The sequence below is a fragment of the Pseudorasbora parva genome, chromosome 20 (genome assembly GCF_024679245.1).
Source record: "Pseudorasbora parva isolate DD20220531a chromosome 20, ASM2467924v1, whole genome shotgun sequence".
Classification (NCBI taxonomy): domain Eukaryota; kingdom Metazoa; phylum Chordata; class Actinopteri; order Cypriniformes; family Gobionidae; genus Pseudorasbora; species Pseudorasbora parva.
In genome coordinates, this window is record NC_090191.1 from 19,385,286 (window position 1) to 19,404,952 (window position 19,667).

General features: G+C 36.3%; 1 protein-coding gene across 1 annotated transcript in view; it reads left to right on the top strand.

Moving 5' to 3' along the window:
* cerk (ceramide kinase) overlaps positions 1-18,442 on the top strand; it is a 45,687-nt gene extending 27,245 nt beyond the window's left edge. Inside the window, exons 8-13 of the mRNA XM_067428523.1 lie at positions 252-404; positions 501-606; positions 2,517-2,587; positions 3,590-3,795; positions 4,976-5,196; positions 15,307-18,442. Coding sequence (XP_067284624.1) covers positions 252-404; positions 501-606; positions 2,517-2,587; positions 3,590-3,795; positions 4,976-5,196; positions 15,307-15,394 — 845 coding nt within the window. The 3' untranslated portion in view covers positions 15,395-18,442. The remainder of the gene's footprint in view (positions 1-251; positions 405-500; positions 607-2,516; positions 2,588-3,589; positions 3,796-4,975; positions 5,197-15,306) is intronic.
* The last annotated feature ends 1,225 nt before the right edge of the window (positions 18,443-19,667 follow it).

The window sequence follows — 19,667 nt, forward strand, 5'->3', positions numbered from 1 at the left end:
TCTGTTTTTAACTCAAGAGAGCAACTTGTCATTCATTTGTAACGAGTTTTTTTTTTTTTTTTTTTTTTTTTTTGGTTAGTCTCCACCAAGTTCCAAATGAATAGAGATGATAATCTTTTCATTAAGTCATTCATTTAAGTTTTTTTTTTTTTTTTTTGCAGACACTGATTCAGTGATTTTCAATAGCAAATACTTTATATTATGTGCATTGCTTAAAGTATTACTGTAATCCATCCTGACTTTTCCCACAGGAGATTCTCAGCCAATGGACGTCTGCTCAGTGCACAATGAGGAGAGCTTCCTGCGTTACTCTGTGTCACTATTGGGTTACGGGTTTTACGGAGACATGCTGACGGACAGCGAGAGGAAGCGCTGGATGGGCCCGGCCCGTTACGATATGTCAGGTACACAGGAAAATGTCTTAGGACTGAAATAGGCAATTCTTGTCTGTCTGTAATGTTCAATGGAAATTACTTTCTTTGTTTGGTTTTCTTTCCCAGGTGTTAAAACTTTTCTGTCACATCGCTACTATGAGGGAACCGTCTCTTTTTTACCCGCTGAAGGAAACGTGGGAAATCCAAGAGACAAAATGCAGTGTCTATCTGGGTAAATGCTGTAATGTGACTTTTGTTTAGTCATAATACAATCCCAATAATATAAGTCAGGGAGCAAACATTAACACAACATGACAGAACCTGTAATATTAGTCAACTAAGGAATTTTCTCATTTTTTTCAATTATATTGTTAACTAGGGCTAGGTGGTAATTATACAGTACAGGTTGGTAGACGGTAATATATATTTTTAATGTTTTAAGAAGTCTCCTACGCTGATTAATTTTTACTCCAGTCTTCAGTGTCACATGATCCTTCAGAAATCATAATATGCTGATTAGATGCTCAAGGTACATGTCTTGTTGTTATCAATGTTGAAAACCTTGTTAACCGTGATGTATTTAATTTTGTATCCTATTGTGATGCATATTATTTGTAACATTATAAATATCTTCACTGCCATTTAATCAATTTAATGAGTCATTTGATAAGCTTAAAAAAAAACTTAGGTAGTTTATATTCACAATATATTCTAGATATAAGTACATATAAATTACAGTTCACATTTTAATATAAGGATTACATTTTGTGGTTCCGCTAATACTTTTAAACCATGCTCTTGAAATAGAAATGTATTAATGTGTGTGTTAAACATTTAGGATAAAATTAGTTATAATCGATATTTCATTAAATTTGATGGTTCCTTCTGGTCTGGCTGAAGTTTTTTAGCTTTTAGTATGACTATGTTAGCCTTAAAGTTATGAATAAGCTGCTGTGTTCCAAAACAATGACAACATTTGCATTTGATATAAGCATTCAAAACTTCCGTTAAAACGAATCACAGATTTTGATGACATCATCGCAGACTTTACTATCTCATCAAATCTTCTGTCCAATCAAATGCTCTCTAGAATCTTAAGTCCGCCCCCTACGCTGCTAAAGTTGAGGCTGAAATCGGTCAGTTGTTCACACATTTACTAATTTGTACATTGTGAAAGGCACATAACACACTATGTATGCGATAGGAAACGATTCAGTGTAAATATGCTTTCAGTTGAGGTGAATTAAGTCTGTTTTCACGTTAGTTCCACGCACCGCAGCAGCACACACACACACACATACACACCAATGGCTCTGGTCTACAGTTAGACTACAGACACAAGAGCGCACCGCGGATTAAATGTGTGAGTCGGCGCAGACAAAAAAACATATCGGACCCATTTGGATTCTGCACAGAATGCAGCATTTCAAAGCAATATGGTGGAGATTATGATGATAAACGGTTAAAGGAAACTGGCTTTACCAAACCAAAAGAATCTAGTCGAACTGTGTATTAACAAAACGCTATTGGCTGTTTCAAAAAAGGGGAGGAGCTGCTAACAGCTGGAGCCGTTTCATGGGAAATTACGTTAACACATTGAATAATGCAGGGCATTTCAAGGCACTTCAGTGGGCCTCTTAAAGATTGAACTTTAGTCTGGGGAGTCTGCTTTGTATTTTCTACTGCACAAGAGGTGGGATCAACAGGCATAGTTCGAATGACTCTGAACGCAGTTGGATAGTCCTTCAACCAATCAGACTAATGATCCGGGTGACGTATTTTGCAGAGCAATGAGAGAACTCCTGGCAGGAAACGTGTCAACAATCTTGTTGGTCTGTAGCATTGATCAGCGGGTTGCAGAAGTAGCAATAGCATCGAGTGATTATTGCTGGTAATGCAAAAAAAAACATGAAAGTGAGTGGTATTCACACATACTTCAGCGATTTGTTTGCTAAACTAAAGAAGGAGCATCGTCGAGAGGTTAAAAGGAATTGGACTGACGATCGTGCGAGAGCCAATAGCGTGGCAGGTGGATGAGCCAGTTTGTGATTGGTCCTCGCAGATTTCTAACAGAAGCAGGATATATGTCGCGAGTTTGTAGCTATATTTTGATCTGTTGCTAACATCTGTTTATCCTTGTAGGTGTAGTATCTGTCGGCGATCCTTTTCTGACAGACTGGTCAGCAAAGATGAAGACAGTGTTTCTGATGCTGGTAAGGAGCATTTGGGAATACTCTCTATGCCAATGTTTAACTGAGCTTGGGCTTTGACAGGAAGTCTCATATGTGCTGTGTGGTGAATGTGCCCACCCACAGTACAGGCCAACAAAGTGCATTTTCAGCTGTGATTTGTAATGCCCCCATCTGTCGGCTCGACTGGCACGCTGTTTGTGAACATTAGGCCAAATGGTTCAAGCTGCCGCCCGGCTGATCATTTAGAAAGTGTACACATACACACACAGCATATTATCTCTGCCTCACAGCACCCTGCGAACAACTGGCACCTCCGTTACCCAGCATTCTGTGTGTTTACCCTGAGCACTGATAAGTGCTGTTTACAGAGACACACTCTCTGCCCTCATAGTCCCAAATTGGCATTTGTGCATGATGATTTCCTGAATGCTTTTAGACCGCGTGACATAAATAAATTCTTGAGGGAAGAATGAGGGAAAGAATGATGTAAACAGAAAAGAAAGTCAAGGGTCCTTCATCAGTGAGCCAGCGCCACAGCTATACATGCCTTGAGATGTGCAGTCACCTTACTTTATAAGTCGATTTTTACATTTTCTCATGAAAAAATGAATGAATAGCCTGTGAAAATCACTAATGTGTTCTGAGTTTTTAGAGTGTTCTGTATTGTTGCTTAGACATCTAAGACTGTAAATATGTATTGTTTTCAAATATTTATAGTGTGTATATATATATATATATATATATATATATATATATATATATATATATATATATATATATATATATATATATATATATATATATATATATTGGAGAATGAATGTTTCAAAGGAGAGTAGTGTCAAAAATTACATAAATGGAAAACAAAGTAACTTGCATTACTCATTTGAAAAAAGTAATGCAAAAAAGCATTACATTACTAGTTACTTGAAAAATGTAATCTGATTACATAACTTTACTTGTAATGTGTTTTCCCAAAAAAACTGCTTACTATACTAGTAGTCACATGATGTTGTATTTTAGAGTGTCGGGACACGTGGACCGTCATCAGAGGGAAGTTCTTGGCCATCAATGCCGCCAGCATGAGTTGTGCCTGTCCTCGCAGTCCTAAAGGTCTGTCGCCGTCAGCGCACCTTGCCAATGGAACTACTGACCTCATCCTTGTCAGGAAGTGCTCCCGAATTGACTTCCTGCGCCACCTGCTGCGCCACACCAATAAGGACGACCAGGTGCCTGCTTTATCTACAACTGAAAATATCAGTAGAATAAATATTTTTTTAATTAATGAGAGGAAGCACATTCGTTTCTGTTTTATCAAAGCCAAGGGGGGGAAAAGTGTCCCTGCTGTCCACCAAATGCTTACTATACATATTATTTTAGTATAAATTCATATGTATCTTTAATTAACTTTATTTATTTTTCCTTTCTCTGAAAAAGAGCAGGGAATCTTGTTCTTTAAAGTATGTTAGTTTTTTTTTTTTTTTTTAGTTTTTTTTTTTTTCTAGTTATGCTTAACCCCTAACATATTAAAATTACTAGAAATGGTACAATCTCTATAAAAACAATCTTTACCCAGGAATCACAAATATTTGGAAATTAGCATTGGAACATTGGAACAGTCCACATTTCAAATGCAGTTAGTTAGTTAGTTAGTTAGTGAGTTAGTGAGTGAGTGAGTGAGTGAGTGAGTGAGTGAGTGAGTGAGTGAGTGAGTGAGTGAGTGAGTGAGTGAGTGAGTGAGTGAGTGAGTGAGTTAGTTAGTTAGTTAGTTAGTTAGTTAGTTAGTTAGTTTTATTTACTTTTTATTTACTTTTTCCATTAAACAAACTGTGAGATTTTACTTGGGCATAGAACTTACAGTGGTAGACAATGGTAAATGGTGCATATATGTTACAAAACTTAAATTTTGATTTCAATAATTATTAAAATACACTTAATAAACATATATTTTTTTATTTGTCATAAAAATACAATTATTGACAATTATTTTCATTTGTAAATATACAATATACAGATCACAAAATTACTTTGAAAATTAGACCCAATTATTCCAAATTTCAGATTTCATGGTAATTCGCATTTGTTAATTGAATCCTTGTCAAAACAAACACTTACACAATCTATTAAAAGTTTGGGACCAGTCAAATTTTCTGAAGGATGTCTCTTTTGCTCACCAAGGATGTATTTTTATTAAAAATACAGTTAAAACAATAACATTTTGTGGAATTTTTTATTTTTTTGTCTTTCTATCAATCGAAAGTTCAAAAGACCAGAATTCATTTTAAATATACATATTATTTTGTAACATTAGAAATGCCCCCTTTGATCTGTGCTGAATAACAGTATTATTTAAAATGGTAGTGTTTAGTGATTTTTAACGCTTGTGTCTCATCTCTTTCTTTTGTACAGTTTGATCACTCTTTCGTGGAGGTGTACCGGGTCAAGCAGTTCCGTTTCACCCCCAGATATCTGGAATGTGATTCCGAAGTGGACCTGAGAGAGAACGCAGCAGGAGGCAAGCGATTCCTTAGTCAAATCTGCAGAGAGCACAGAGCCTGTGGCTGTATGCCTTCCCAGAGCAACTGGAACTGTGATGGAGAGATCCTTCCACACACTGCAATTCAAGTCCGGTAGGACACGACATACACAACCTGTCCAGATACACCAATCCTTACTTTTACATTTAGGCAGATACTTTTATCCAAAGCGACTTACATTGCAGGGTATACCTGCTTATGAATTCATGAATTTGTGAATTGAACCCATGTAGCTAGTGCTGTACTGTTTGATCTGCAGAAATGCTATATCTAGACATTTCCCTTGAGTGATACACACCCACTCTACCAAAACGTCTTTGCGTTTGCAATGTAGTCTGGTCTGTGAAGGTTTTTGAAAAGGGTAAATCTTGTTTTGTCATCTAACACACATTTTACCGATAGACATCGATTTTTATTTCATGTTCACTTTTACAGTGTTACTAAAGATAAATGTTACTTATCACAAATCGAATGCTAATGATTAATCATATTTATGTCAATTATGTATTCTAGTACATATTCTAGTTACTTATTCTAAGTGTATTAATGTCTTCAAGCCATTCAATGGATTAAGTAGGCTATTAAATTAGTTTAATTTATTTTAAAACTATTAACCAAGGCCCAAAAAACTCTCCAAACAAGTGATTTTACTGAACATAAGAACTATTTACTTGTGTAAACCCCCTAATAAAAGTACATATAATAAACAAGTAATTAGATCATGGTTGAGTGATGATCTTCCAGCACTATTTCAGCTGTGCACTCCTATTCTATGGCGCACGATAAATCAAGACCTGTCAATCTGAGCGATCAATCCAAGCATGCTCCAGCTGTAAAACCACGTCCAACACATCATCCCTGATTCCTATACCCACACACCACACCCGAGTTCCAAATACATCCAGATTAAAAGGATAGTGAAAATGTTGTCATCACTTACTAACCCTCAAGTTGTTTCAAACATGAATGAGTGTCTTCTGTTGAACACAAAAGATGATATTTTGAAGAATGTTGGTAATCAAACATCCATTGACTTCCATAATAGGGGTAAAATACTATTAGTCAATGGCTACTGTCAACTGTATGTTAACCAACATTCTTCCAAATATCTTCTTTTGTTCAGAAGAAAAAAAAACTCATACAGGCTTGGAACAACTTGAGGGTGAGTAAAAGATGACAAAATTCAATGTATACTTAGCCTAAGGTACTAATATGCACCTTTTAGGAGTCACAAAGTTGTCTCTTTAAGGCTACTGCTCAAATGACAAGATGTTGTACCCCTTAATTTTTCTGATGACGTAATGACCAAAAAAAAATAATTAAACGCTATAATTTGAAAAATTATGAATTTAAAAGTTGCATGCGGGGAAAAAAAAAAAGTTTCATTTTTCAACTTGTCATGTTTCAAAAAGGAAAGTGTGCCATTATATTTTCAATGCACTAATTACTTCAAGCAAGTTCTAATTTGTCGTTGTGATTTTTTTTTTTTTTTTTTTTTTTTTTTTTTTTTTTTTTTTTTTTTTTTATTATGCAAACAGACAAGTACAATATTTACAAAAGAGAAGTAAGATGCAAAATACAAATACAAGGGCCAACAAAACATAACATGCCAGTACGATGTGTGCGTGTGTATGTATGTGTGTGTGTGTGTGTGTGTGTTTGTGCGTGTAACTGGTGTGGGAGTGTTAATGTATGAATAAAGAATCATGTAGGGAAGTACAACAGACATAACCAAAAAATATATGTGTATAAATAAGGTGACAACAGCAATAGTAATGGCAATATTAATAATAATAACAATAATAATGATAAATCCAATTAATTAGAAATGACAAATAGTATTAATAGTATTATCAGTAGTAGTAATGACAAACATATATACAAATATACTCTTTTCATCCGGAATGAGGGGAAGGTTAAAGGGGTCAGGAAGAGGACAAATAAAAACAATAGTAGTAATAGTAATAATAATAATAATAATGGTAGATATATATAAAGTCATTAATAGTGATAATAATAGTAGTGGTAACAATGATTTTAATAATAATAACAATAAAAATAATTATAATAATGGTAATATTGATCAGCTATTAATAACAAGGTATTATAAAGCTTTGATACCCCTCACGGCCATGGCATAGGATAGACCTCTGCCAGAGTTGTAATGCAATGGGCTATCAAGGTGAGGTGCTGCCAGGGTCCCGAGATCCATGCCCATCCCCCAGCTGTTCCATAGATGCCACGCTGACCCTATCTTTGTGTTTTTTGCTGTTGTTGTTGTCTGATGTGTTTGTCAACTAGTGTATAATGCATTAAAACAAACATGGCGTGTAGCATGGAACCTGCCCAGTGCAAAGCCCATGCAGGCCGCCATGTCCACGCCACATTTACCCTATATATGTGCCTTTTTTTTTTCTTTTCTTTTTTTTCTTTTTTTTTTTCTTTTCCTGATTTAAACTAGTTTTATGCTCCAAATGAATGTGTGTGCACCTCACCTAATATGTAAAGCATTAAAACAGCGCGACAACTACCAGCTGGAGGGCGACAGACCAAGGCCCCCGGCCCCACCTCACCCCCACCCACGACTAATCAGACCCGCACATGACAGGGATTAGTATGCCACAACCATCCAGGGTCCACAAGCGCAGAGAGAGATAGAGAGAGAGAGAGAGACAGAGAGAGAGAGAGAGAGATAGAGAGAGAATAGAAAGAGAGAGAATAGAAAGGGAGATAGAGATAGAGAGAGAGAGAGAGATAGAGACAGAGAGAGATTCCAATATAATCTTATAAGAAATTTTATTTATTTAATAATAGTCTGTGTTGCTACCTCTTCCTGACCCCGCTCCCCCCATTATTGATGGTGTATCATTAAGGATGGCTTCAGACAAAGAAGGTGAGTGGATTCATGACTGTTGGAAGTTAAACAGAGCTGACCAAGAAGGGTGTAATTCTGATGTATCATTTTGAGTAGAGGTAGACAAGTTTTCCATGGAGATGTACTCTATTAGTAAATTTTTCCAAGTTGTAATGTGTATGGTGTTTCTTGATTTCCAGTTCATGAGGATAGTTTTCTTGGCGATAGTTAGGGCCACTAGGAGTAACTGACTGTTTGTACTGTCTAAACTGATTATGGATATGTCACCTAATATACAGAGAGAGGGAGATAGTGGGATGTGACAACCCATAAGGTTGGATAGTGAGTCAGTAACGTTCTCCCAAAATGTTTTAACTGAGGTGCAATGCCAAATAGCGTGTAAATAGGTGTCTGGGGTGTTTTGTGTGCAATGTGAGCATGTTTCTGAAGAAAAACCCATTTTAAATAATTTCTGTCCAGTTAGGTGGGATCTATGAAGAACTTTATACTGTATAAGTTGTAAGTTGGCGTTTTTTGTCATGAAGTAAATATTTTTACAAATTTGTGACCAGAAAGCGGCATTGGGAGTAATGGATAAGTCTGATTCCCATTTAGCATTGGGCAGGCTTAATGTGTTGTCTGATTTGGATATTATTTTATATATTTTGGAGAGTAGTTTTTTGGGGGATGTTATATTAATTAGCTCTAAGATTGGAGGAGGAAGATCTAGATTAATTGTCTGAGTGTCGATTTTTGATTGAATAGATGACTTGATTTGTAAATATTCCAAAAAACAATTACTCCCAATGCCGTACTTCAGAACTAAGTGGGAAAATGGTGCCCAGTTATTATTAAGGAGGATGTGTTGAAGTTGTGTGATGCCCTTATCTACCCATGTGCGTAAGTTGAGTGGCTTCTTGTTAACTATAAAATCGGGGTTATTCCAGATCGGAGTGTATTTAGACGGTGCAAGAGGAGTGTTTGTGATTTGATGAAATTTCCACCAGGCTGTCAAAGCTGCGGCTATTGTTGGTGTTTTAAAACAGTGATGCTTTTTGATTGTCTGAGTATGGAAAGGTAGTTCTGAAATGTTAATGTCTTTGCAAATTGACTGTTCAACATCTAGCCATGTGCTTTCTGATGGGTTAGGATGAATCCATTTGTATATATTTTGGAGTTGATTGGCCAAAAAATAGTGGTAGAAATGTGGTGCTTCCAGTCCTCCTTGTGCTTTTGGTTTCTGTAGAGTAGTCAATTTAATTCGTGGGGTCTTATTTTTCCAATAGAATTTAGTGACGATTGAGTCTAGTGATTTAAACCAAGTGAGGGTGGGTAGTGCAGGAGTCATTGTAAATAAATAGTTTAATTTAGGGAGTATAGTCATTTTGATTACTGATATTCTGCCCATAATGGATAGTGGTAGATTCATCCAGCGGTACAGGTCATCATTTATTGTTTTCAGTAATGGTGTAAAGTTGAGTCCAAACAGCTCTGACAGCCTAGGGGAAATATTAATGCCTAAGTATGTGATATAGTTGGTGCACAAAGGAACAGGTGGTGTCTGGGATGTCACATCCAAGCTGTTGGAATGTAATGAGAGTATAGCAGATTTACTCCAGTTAATCGAGTATTCAGAGATATTTGAGAATGAATCAATGAGTTTAATCGTTTCTTGTAGTGATGATGGAGGATCTTGTAAATATAGCAATATATCATCAGCGTAAAGACTAATTTTGTGGTGCATGTTTATTGTTTGAATTCCTTTAATGTAGCTGTTTTGACGGATAGCTGCTGCTAATGGCTCAATGAAAATGGTAAATAATGAAGGTGAGAGTGGGCATCCTTGTCTAGTCCCCCGTTGTAGTGTGAAGGTGCGTGATGTTAATCCATTAGTGATGACAGTGGCTGAAGGTGATGTATATAGAATTTTGATCCAATTAATGAATGACTCCCCAAAACCAAACCTCTCTAATGTGGAAAACAGGAACTTCCAATTGACCCTATCAAAAGCTTTTTCTGCATCGAGACTAACTATGATGGTTTTGGTTTTTTGAGTTGATGAATAATGCATTAAGTTAAATAGTCTACGTGTGTTACTGGATGAGAGTCTACCTTTGATGAAACCGGTTTGATCTGGATGGATTATAGATGGTGTGACTTTTTCTATTCTATGCGCTAGTGCTTTAGTGATGATTTTAATGTCTACATTGATTAGGGAAATCGGGCGATAACTTGAAGGTAATGTTGGATCTTTATTTGGTTTAAGAAGGAGTGAAATTGTGGCAGTGTTTATACTATCTGGGAGTTTTGATTTTTGTTTTGATTCAGTTATCATACGGATGAAGAGTGGCGATAAAGTTGACCAAAAGTGTTTGTAGAACTCAGCAGGGAATCCATCAGGGCCTGGTGCTTTATTGTTTGGCATGAGTTTAAGGGCATTCAAAAGTTCATATTCTGATAAGGGTGCTTCAAGAGTATTTATATGATCTTTACTGAGTTGAGGCAGGTTGATATTGTTGAGAAATGAGTTGATTTCTTTCTGATCTGGGTCTTTATCGGAGGAATATAATTTACTGTAAAAATTGTGAAAGATTTGATTTATTTCTTCTGGTGAGTTGGTGGAATTCCCTGCTGTGTCTCTAATCAATGGTATTGTAGCTTTTTCTTTATTTTGTTTGATTTGATTTGCCAGATATTTACCAGATTTGTTATTATGATGGAAGCTTTCTTGCCTTAGCCTAAGAATTAGGAATTGTGTATGTTTATTGATTAATTCATTCAATTTGAGTTTATATTTTCTTAATGAATCCTGAGTTTCTTCTGTTGGGTTATTGATGTTAATGTCTTCTAGTTGTTTAATTTTTTGTTCCAATTCTACCTGTTTGTCCTTTTCCTTCCTTTTTTTGTAAACAGAGAATGAAATTATTTTCCCTCTTAGTACGGCTTTTCCCGTTTCCCACAGAAGAGATGGGGATACTTCCGGGGAGTCATTCATCTCTAGAAAGCATGCCCACTCTCGTTTGAAATAACTGTCAAAATCATGATCTTTCAGGAGAGATGTGTTAAATCGCCATCTGGTAGTAGGTTTATTTCGACTAGTTGTGTTCCACTTTAATGTTACCGGGGCATGATCACTAATTACTATTGGATGGATCTTTGATTCAGAAATGTTTGATATGATAGAATTACTGGTAAGAAAGAAGTCAATGCGGGAATATGAGTGGTGTACTGGTGAGTAGAATGAGTATTCTTTACTGTTAGGATGCTGTAGACGCCAACTATCGCCAAGACCAAAATCACTCATGAACTGTTTTATGGTTTCTGCAGATTTCCAAATGCGTTTATTGCCTAAACTATTACATTTATCCATTGTTGAATCTAGAACTGTGTTGAAATCACCTGCAATTATGACTGGACAATTAGAAAATTTTGAAATTGAAGAAAAAAAAGTCTGAAAAAAAGCTGGGTCATCTGTGTTTGGGCCATATAAGTCGTTGTGATTAAGGGGTGCGGACATCACTGCCACTCACACTGAGATTCCTCATATATCTAAGAGATGTCAACATCTCTTTTAGACCTAGTATGAACAGTGTTCAGTTTTCAGAAAATGTTCCTCCAACACAAAACAAACATGCTTCACTAAAATGTTGGTCGATTAGTAAAGGTTTAGTTGAAATGTTGAGGTCTCATGAGCACCAGATTGTCTCTGGCACTAGCATACTAAACAGGGTAAATAAATGGACTTTTGTGGTCTGAGCCTGTGGAAAAGATGCTATTAAAATTAAAAACTCCCTCCATTGTGCTTGCAGAGGAGTTGTTCTCCTCCTTGATGCAGCATGACGGCTCGCCCGAACGCATCATTTCCTTCACGCCCCATTGTTCTGTGTCAACAATGCGTAGCAATGAAATGCTCCCAATTTAATGGCCCTCTCACTGTTAAAGGCTCACCTCCTTTAATTAAAATAGAAGTCCATTCATTTATTCCATTTTCAGCTTCAGTAATTGTTTCTCGAATGAGTAAGCAAATAACCTGTTGAGATAATTGATGATGATACCACGGCCGAAAAAAGGCAATCGCCTGGCGCTGAACTCACCTCCAGAGTATTGAGTGGAATTAGAGGAAATTAAAGAGCCCCTGAACCTCCTAATAGCACACGCATTTAACTGCAAAACTTTTTACTCGACACGACTGAGCATTTATTGCTTACCAGCACTTGCTCGTACTTCTTTTTTTCTCAGGACACAACATATTAGTGGTGTTTGCTAAAGCAAGCATCAATGTTACAATGCAAATAGTTTGGGTTAGGGATTTGAACAAACCACTAAACGTAAATATCAGACTTATACTGAAACATTAAACAGATTAACTATATTAGGGTAGTTGTTAGCAACCTGTACACATTGGAAAACCAAAACTCCAAAAATGTGCCACTTTACGTACACACTTTACTGCATTTTCCAGTTGAAATAAAAATATGCATATCATGATTATAGGGCAGATTATTGATTAATAAAGACTTACTTTTGCACAGTTCCTTGCACAATACTATGTTATGTCCTCGAAACAGTTTTATCCTAGTGCATGATTTAAACAAATGCATTATGTTTGAATCACATACAGTGGGACAAAAAAGTATTTAGTCAGTCACCAATTGTGGAAGTTCTCCAACTTAAAAAGATGAAAGAGGCCTGTAATTTTCATCATGGGTACACTTCAGCTATGAGATTTGAATGAGAATGAGAAAAGAAATCCAGAAAATCACATTGTTTGATTTTTTTAAAGAATTTATTTGCAAATTATGGTGGAAAATAAGTATTTGGTCAATAACCAAAGGTCATCTCAATACTTTGATATAATATACACTTTGTTGACAATGACAGGGGTCAAACGTTTACTGTAAGTCTCCACAAGGTTTTAACACACTGTTGCTTGTAGTTTGGCACATTCATCCATGCATATCTCCTCTAGAGCAGTGATGTTTTGGGGCTGTCACTGGGCAACAATCTCTCTTAAGATTTCCTATGGGGTTGAGATCTGGAGACTGGCTAGGCCACTCCAAGACCTTGAAATGCTTCTTACGAAGCCACTCCTTTATTGCCTGGGTGGTGTGTTTGGGAGCATTGTCATGCTGAAAGTCCCAGCCACGTTTCATCTTCAATGCCCTTGCTGATGAAAGGTTTTTTGTCTTGATTTATACATTTCCAAATATCGTTTTAAATCAGATACATATCTGATATTTGGACATCCGATTCCAAGCGAGGGTGACACGTTTGCCCACAAAGATAGCTTTTTAATGTTGTGTTATGGAGCAGATGTGCCTGTATACACTCACTCGCTTGAGGTGGAAACTTTATAAAGGAAAGACATTCCGCGGGCTCACAGACATTCAGCAGCTGGTTTTCAGCCTCTGCCATGATTTTTATAAGCTTCATTTTAACAGCTTCACTATTGAAATCTACATTATATTTCTTAGCAATGAGGTGATTACTTTGCTTTAATTAAACCAACAAGCTTTGCTATTAGACTACTCACTTGCTATTAGACTACTCGCTACTCTCTCTCTCTCTCTCTCTCTCTCTCTCTCTCTCTCTCTCTCTCTCTCTCTCTCTCTCTCTCTCTCTCTCTCTCTCTCTCTCTCGAATATCACCTTTATTTTCCAGTGTATATCCGCTGCAAAACATCGTTAAAAGCTGTTATCTTGTTTGTGCTGGAAAATAATCAAGGCCCCCCAACGTAGATTATATATATAATTTTAATAGTACGTCCATTCAAAACCTGGGTCTACCGTGTGAATGGTAAAGTGATAACTGACAATCATTTTTGGGCGGGAATGAATGTAAACAGATATCGGATACCAGTCTTGTCTAAAGTGAATGTTAACACACTGTCAGATGAAAAGGGACAGTGCTGTCACTGAGGCAGTACCCTAAAGGGGGTCATACACCAGACACGAAGCTCAGCAGCACGCAGCGTATCAGGTATCTCACACCGGACACACACATTATATATACACGCAAGCTCAATTTTAAATCTGACAGAGAGCTGCACAATGGGTGTATCTTGTAGCAGGGTGAAATCAGTATGTACATTAACAATTTGAGGGAAATTTAATATACATTTAATATAAAACCTTGAAATGGCGCTCTGTGGCACGGCAGGATTTAGAACAACTTCCTGAGTCGCAGCGGACAGGTGCCGAATGCCGCCACCAGTGTGTGTACACTCATTGAAAACAATGTGTTTGAATTTTAAAGACGTGGCGTGGCGGTGCGCAGCACTGAGCTTTGCATCCGGTGTGCGACCCCCTTTAGGTACAAAAGTGAAAAGGTACTAATATGTACCATTTAAGTGGTAAGTAAGTTGCAAAGATGGGCCCCACTTTATATTATATGGCCTTAACTAATGTGTACTTACTTCAAAAAAATAAGTACAATGTACTTATTGTGTTGATATTGTATTGCAAAACACTATGATATTGAGGTGGGATACGGGTAATGTTAGGGACAGGTGTGGTGGTATGGGTATGTTTAAGGGTAGGGTTAGGTGTAAGGGAATTGTCAACAGTGTAATTATAAATGTAATTATAGAAATTAATTACAAATGTAATTGCATGCAGGTATTTAAAAAAATAAAAAATAAAAATAAACATGGATGTACACAATAAATGCATTGTATCAAGTGAGTAATTTAAATGTTAGAACATAATAGTTAAGGCCACCTAGCATAAAGTGGGTACCAAAGATGTAACTTTTCACTTAGGGTACATCCCCAGTATTGTACCTTTTTTTTCTGAGAATGCAGGCAGGCCAAAATATCAGATATGGTCAAATTATCGGATCTGTGCATTATGTATGTAAATGCAACCAAACTTGCTCAATTGCTAGCCTGGTACACTTGCTATGTGGAGCGCTCTGTTCGAGTCCCACGAAACATAATTTAAAATAATATTTCTGAAAGACTTGTCAAAGCAAGCTAAAATTGCCTGGTTGCTTCAGCAAATATGTTTTTATTTTATGTTTACTTAAGTATAGGTATAGGTACAGATTTTCAAATGCGATATAGCATTAATCTTTTTGCACCACACAGCGGATATTTTATTCACAAACTGCTGCAATGCATACAACAACCAACATAATAAATCATTGCCAGATTCATGTTCATCAGTTTGGTATAAATGTTATCCAGCTTTTAGCATCACTCACCTTGAATATCTCAAAATGTGCAAACGTAATATCATTTTGCAGAAATGCCGCCTCCGGTATATATTTCCAATGTGCTTGGGCTGTTTTTTAGCATGTTTTTTCCAGTGAAGTTTTATTTGTTTGACTTCTTTCTTTCTCTGTCTCAGGGTCCACTGCCAGTTGATCACGCTGTTTGCGAGAGGGATCGAAGAGCAGCCGGTTTTTGAAGACCCATACCCTCACTGTGCAATATAGATGTCAACGAATTCACTTAAGGAACCTCCAGCTTGAACATGAAGGATTGAGATTCTTTGAATGGTAGTGTCACCTTCAGCTCAGCACAATGTCATGCTGATATATCTAGATAATCCTCGTGAAGATGCTTTGGAAACACAGAGCTGGAGTCAACAGCATCTTCATAGCATCTGTATTAGATTTGTGTAAGATAGGATTAGCTGTTTCAGCTAGGCATTAGAATTGCTATTTTCCTTTCATCCCTCAAAGTCCTTGAAGTTGCTGGTTATATCTCTTGCTGTGTGCGACAGCTTCCAGTTGCCAGCGTTTGTCTTCCACCGCGATCAAGCTGGTCTTGAGAGTAGCGTTAATTAAATTCCAAAGTCAAATTCTTGGAACTGTGAAATGTTTTGGTTATGAAAACATTCTTCTTTGTAGCACCTTTGCTGTTTTGTCTAGCAAATGAGGTGGTCAGCTGATAAAGATAAAGGTATATCAAAAAAATTGTTTTTGTGTTCATTAAAAAAATTCTGGCATTATTTACTAAAAAAAGTTCCAAACAAATTTTTGCCAATTTTAATTTGTTAATCATTGCCAGCAATGTTGTTATTGTTAATTAAAAAAGGGAGAGAAAAAAATTGGGGGTTATTAAAACGAAGCTGAAATAAAATAAATATTAGATGGAAAACAGGAGAAATTTAATGGAATAAATAAGTTTGAGTTAAAGTACTGAAAGTCGTAAAACGTAAGTCGTATTTTTAAAAACATACCAATTAAAAATGACAAATTACTAAAATGACAGTTTTAAAGGGTGCATTTACACAACATCATTTTCCGCTAAAATGAAAAACGTTTTGAGAATATTGGCCATTTATTTGCACGAAAATGGTGTAATAGTGAAAACGCAAACTTTTGAAAACTATACCGTTTTTGAAAATTATACCGTGACCGGAAACGGTGAACATATGCATGCATATTACGTGTTCAGTCTAAAGGAGCCTAGTGTTTCTTTACAAAATGACATTGACAACTACTGGCCTGGCCTGCCATGAATAATACAGTATTTTAGTTGTTTTCGCAGGCGTTGAAACTTTTCAAAAACAAAGATAACACTTTTCGTTTCTATTATATTGCTGTCGTGTAAACGTACCCTAAAAATAAAAGCTTATTCAAAATACTATTAATAGTATATAAATAATAACTTTGATCCCTTCATTATATTCAAATGTCATATTGTATTTGGTTATGACTTACCAATGGCTTGTATTTAGAGAAAAAAAACAGCTAAGACATTCATCTAAATCTCTCTTTTTTTGTGTTTTACTAAACGTCATGCAGATTTGGAACGTGGATGGATGGATGGATGGATGGATGGATGGATGGATGGATTTGTGGATTTGTTTTTGATGAACTGTTCCTTTAAAAATGTAGTATGAAGTAACATCATGTAGACAGTGTACCCTACATCAAAACAAATTTACACAATTAGTGACATCCTGTTATTTCTTTAAAGGCAACATTTACTGTTATTATCCAAATGGCACATCCAATCAGTTTGAATCCGCTTCCCAAAAAAAACCTCTTAGATGTTTGACCAATTCTAATTGGTCCCCTAATTTCCCCCCTCTTACCACGGTCATTTTTGTTTTTCATCCTTTTCCTGCATCTAAATGTAGCATCAGTGAGCTAGACTACAAGTGTTGACGGCCACATAGTGTCACTGCAGGGTCAGTGTGCATACGGCTGTTCGTCAGAATGTAAATTAAAATACTGTAGCGCTATTCTCTGCTCCGGTTGCACCCCCACTCGAGAATATTTCCTCTCTTTAAAATGAATTGTATGTTTGTTTTCTCTGCCGACGTCTTATTTCTGAAAAATCTTATTGTTCTTGCAGTATCAAAGGATGAAGGAGTTTGACAGATAGAAAAATTGCTTTTTCGCTGTAGTGCATGTCAGCTGCTTTAATATGCATTTTTTAAAGTTGTTCCTTGAGCTTTACTTGTGATTTGAGAGCATTGATTTCCCATGATGCATCTGTAGAGGCTACATAAATTCTCTAGCCTTTACAAACAAAACAATGTTCATGTCCTTCACAGACTGGAAGATTTTATGGAAGCTTATTTCCACCACATTAGGAACAAAATCATAATTTTGGCATATGAAAGTTGAAATTATGAGACAAAAAGCCATCATAAAAGCCATTGATCATCCTAATTATGACTTTTCATCTAATATTTTTCTTGAGTCATAATTATGACCACATTGCTTTATTGCTTTTTATGTCATAATTGACTTTTTTAATCTCATAATTTTGACATTTTATGCCATAATTGGAATTTACCAAAGCATTATTTTCCTTAATAAGAAACTCAAGAAATTATATTTTTAATAATGACTCTTTTTTTTTTTTTTGTCTTTAATTTCTTGTAGTGAAATATGACCCAGACATTTTCTTGACTGTTTTGATGAGATTCACCCATACGTACTAAAGAAAGACTGTGGAAATAATTGTACATGTGTGTGACCATGCAATCCTAGAGCTCCCAAGAGCTTTTGCTGTTATGAATTATGAACTGTGGCTTGCTATTCTTGCGTGTGAACTGTATTTGTGTCGTGTGTAGTATTAGCCTTATGTCAAAGCTTGTGTATTTGACACCTACTCCTGTTTGAGAACCCTCTTTAGACCCAATCAAACACAAGCTGGGTACGCACACTATGTGCCACCAACTTGCCCTACTGATCCAAAGATATCAAGTAATCAACTGAATGTGGCCGTGTTGTTTTGATTTGCATCGCCCTGGTGGCTGCCGGTCATGTATGGCTCACGACATGGTCACTGTGTAATGCATTGCAATGGTTGTCCAGTACTGTGTGTATGTTTCCAGCTGAAAGTTCTGTAAGCCGGGTGTCACCTGACCTTATGCAGTTAAGCACTTGTCAAGCCTCAGTAATGACTGAGAATGAAGTCATCTTGCAGGACTCGAGATGACATGTTATGACCTGACGTTTAATTTGATGTGTTGAATGAAAAGCAAAGAAAATCTGTTAATAAAAGTTTATCAAACAACCTTACTTTTTCTGAGTGGTCAATTCATTTCGGTATGAATATAAAGAGGAAACTTACTACAACTTTCATGAACACAGACAATTGTATTTTGACAATTGCAAAATAATATTTCTGAGAACCAATATTTTCATGATGATTCAGTGCATATTCCGTTCTCCTTACTAAAGTGCAGAACTAACAATATATTTAAATTTTAGATTTAAGTACATTACTTAAGTGTACAACATTTGTTTGTACACTATTATTGGTGCTGGATAAAGATTTTGTGAGACTGCCATGTAAAGGAGAATCTGGAAAGTGAATAGAAGAGAATGAAATTTGAGTGTCTAATTGTGCTCCTGGCCCCCAAAACACAATTTCCGTGTGAATGAACACCTAAAATGCATACAACATGTTCCGTTTTTAGTTTAAATGCTGTTGTGTAAATTAGAACATACTAGAAATTTCCAGGCAGTGTTTTGAGGCAAGTTAGAGGCAAACTCTGCAAGACAGTGGTCCTCTGAGACAGAGTTTGGACACCCCTGAGATGCATCAACATAACCATTACCTGCATAAGCCTAACAATGTTGTGTCGCTCCTTTATGTTTTCATATTGCCAGTCAAAAATTTGCAGTACAAAACACATTGTTAGCACAAACCCTGTTTATTCATATTTCATAGGGTTCACCTGTCCATGTCTACATCCACCTAATTTGACTAAATTTTAACAAGTGACATGAATTTGTGCCAAAACATCACAGATTACCATAAAATACATGTTATTTGCATCAAGAATTGTTTTTCCCTGCTGTGCTCATCCCTGTCAGAACACACCTGTGCCCTATTTTTTGGATCACGAGCCAAGAGATTGTAATGTTGTGATCCACATCGTAGCTTGTTGGCTTTTTATGCCTTAAAACGCTTTAACCCTCAGGAGTCTGAGCTGTTTTGGGGTCTTTAGAAGTTTTGACATGCTCTGACATTTGTGCTTTTTTCAGTTTATTATAAACACATTAATGGCAAAAGTGTAATTACACTGTTTTCAGCACAAACTGTGCTACCATAATATGTAAACAATGTGTATGTACATGCTTGTATTTTTTAGAGGATAATGTTTATGTATGGGTTTTGAAAAAACAAAGAATTTTTTTTTTAAATGAAGGCCTCAAAACACAATAAATATGCGTCCACAGAACTTTAGACTAATGGGTGTGGTTGCATAGAGTTTTTGCTTCAAACTGATGTGAG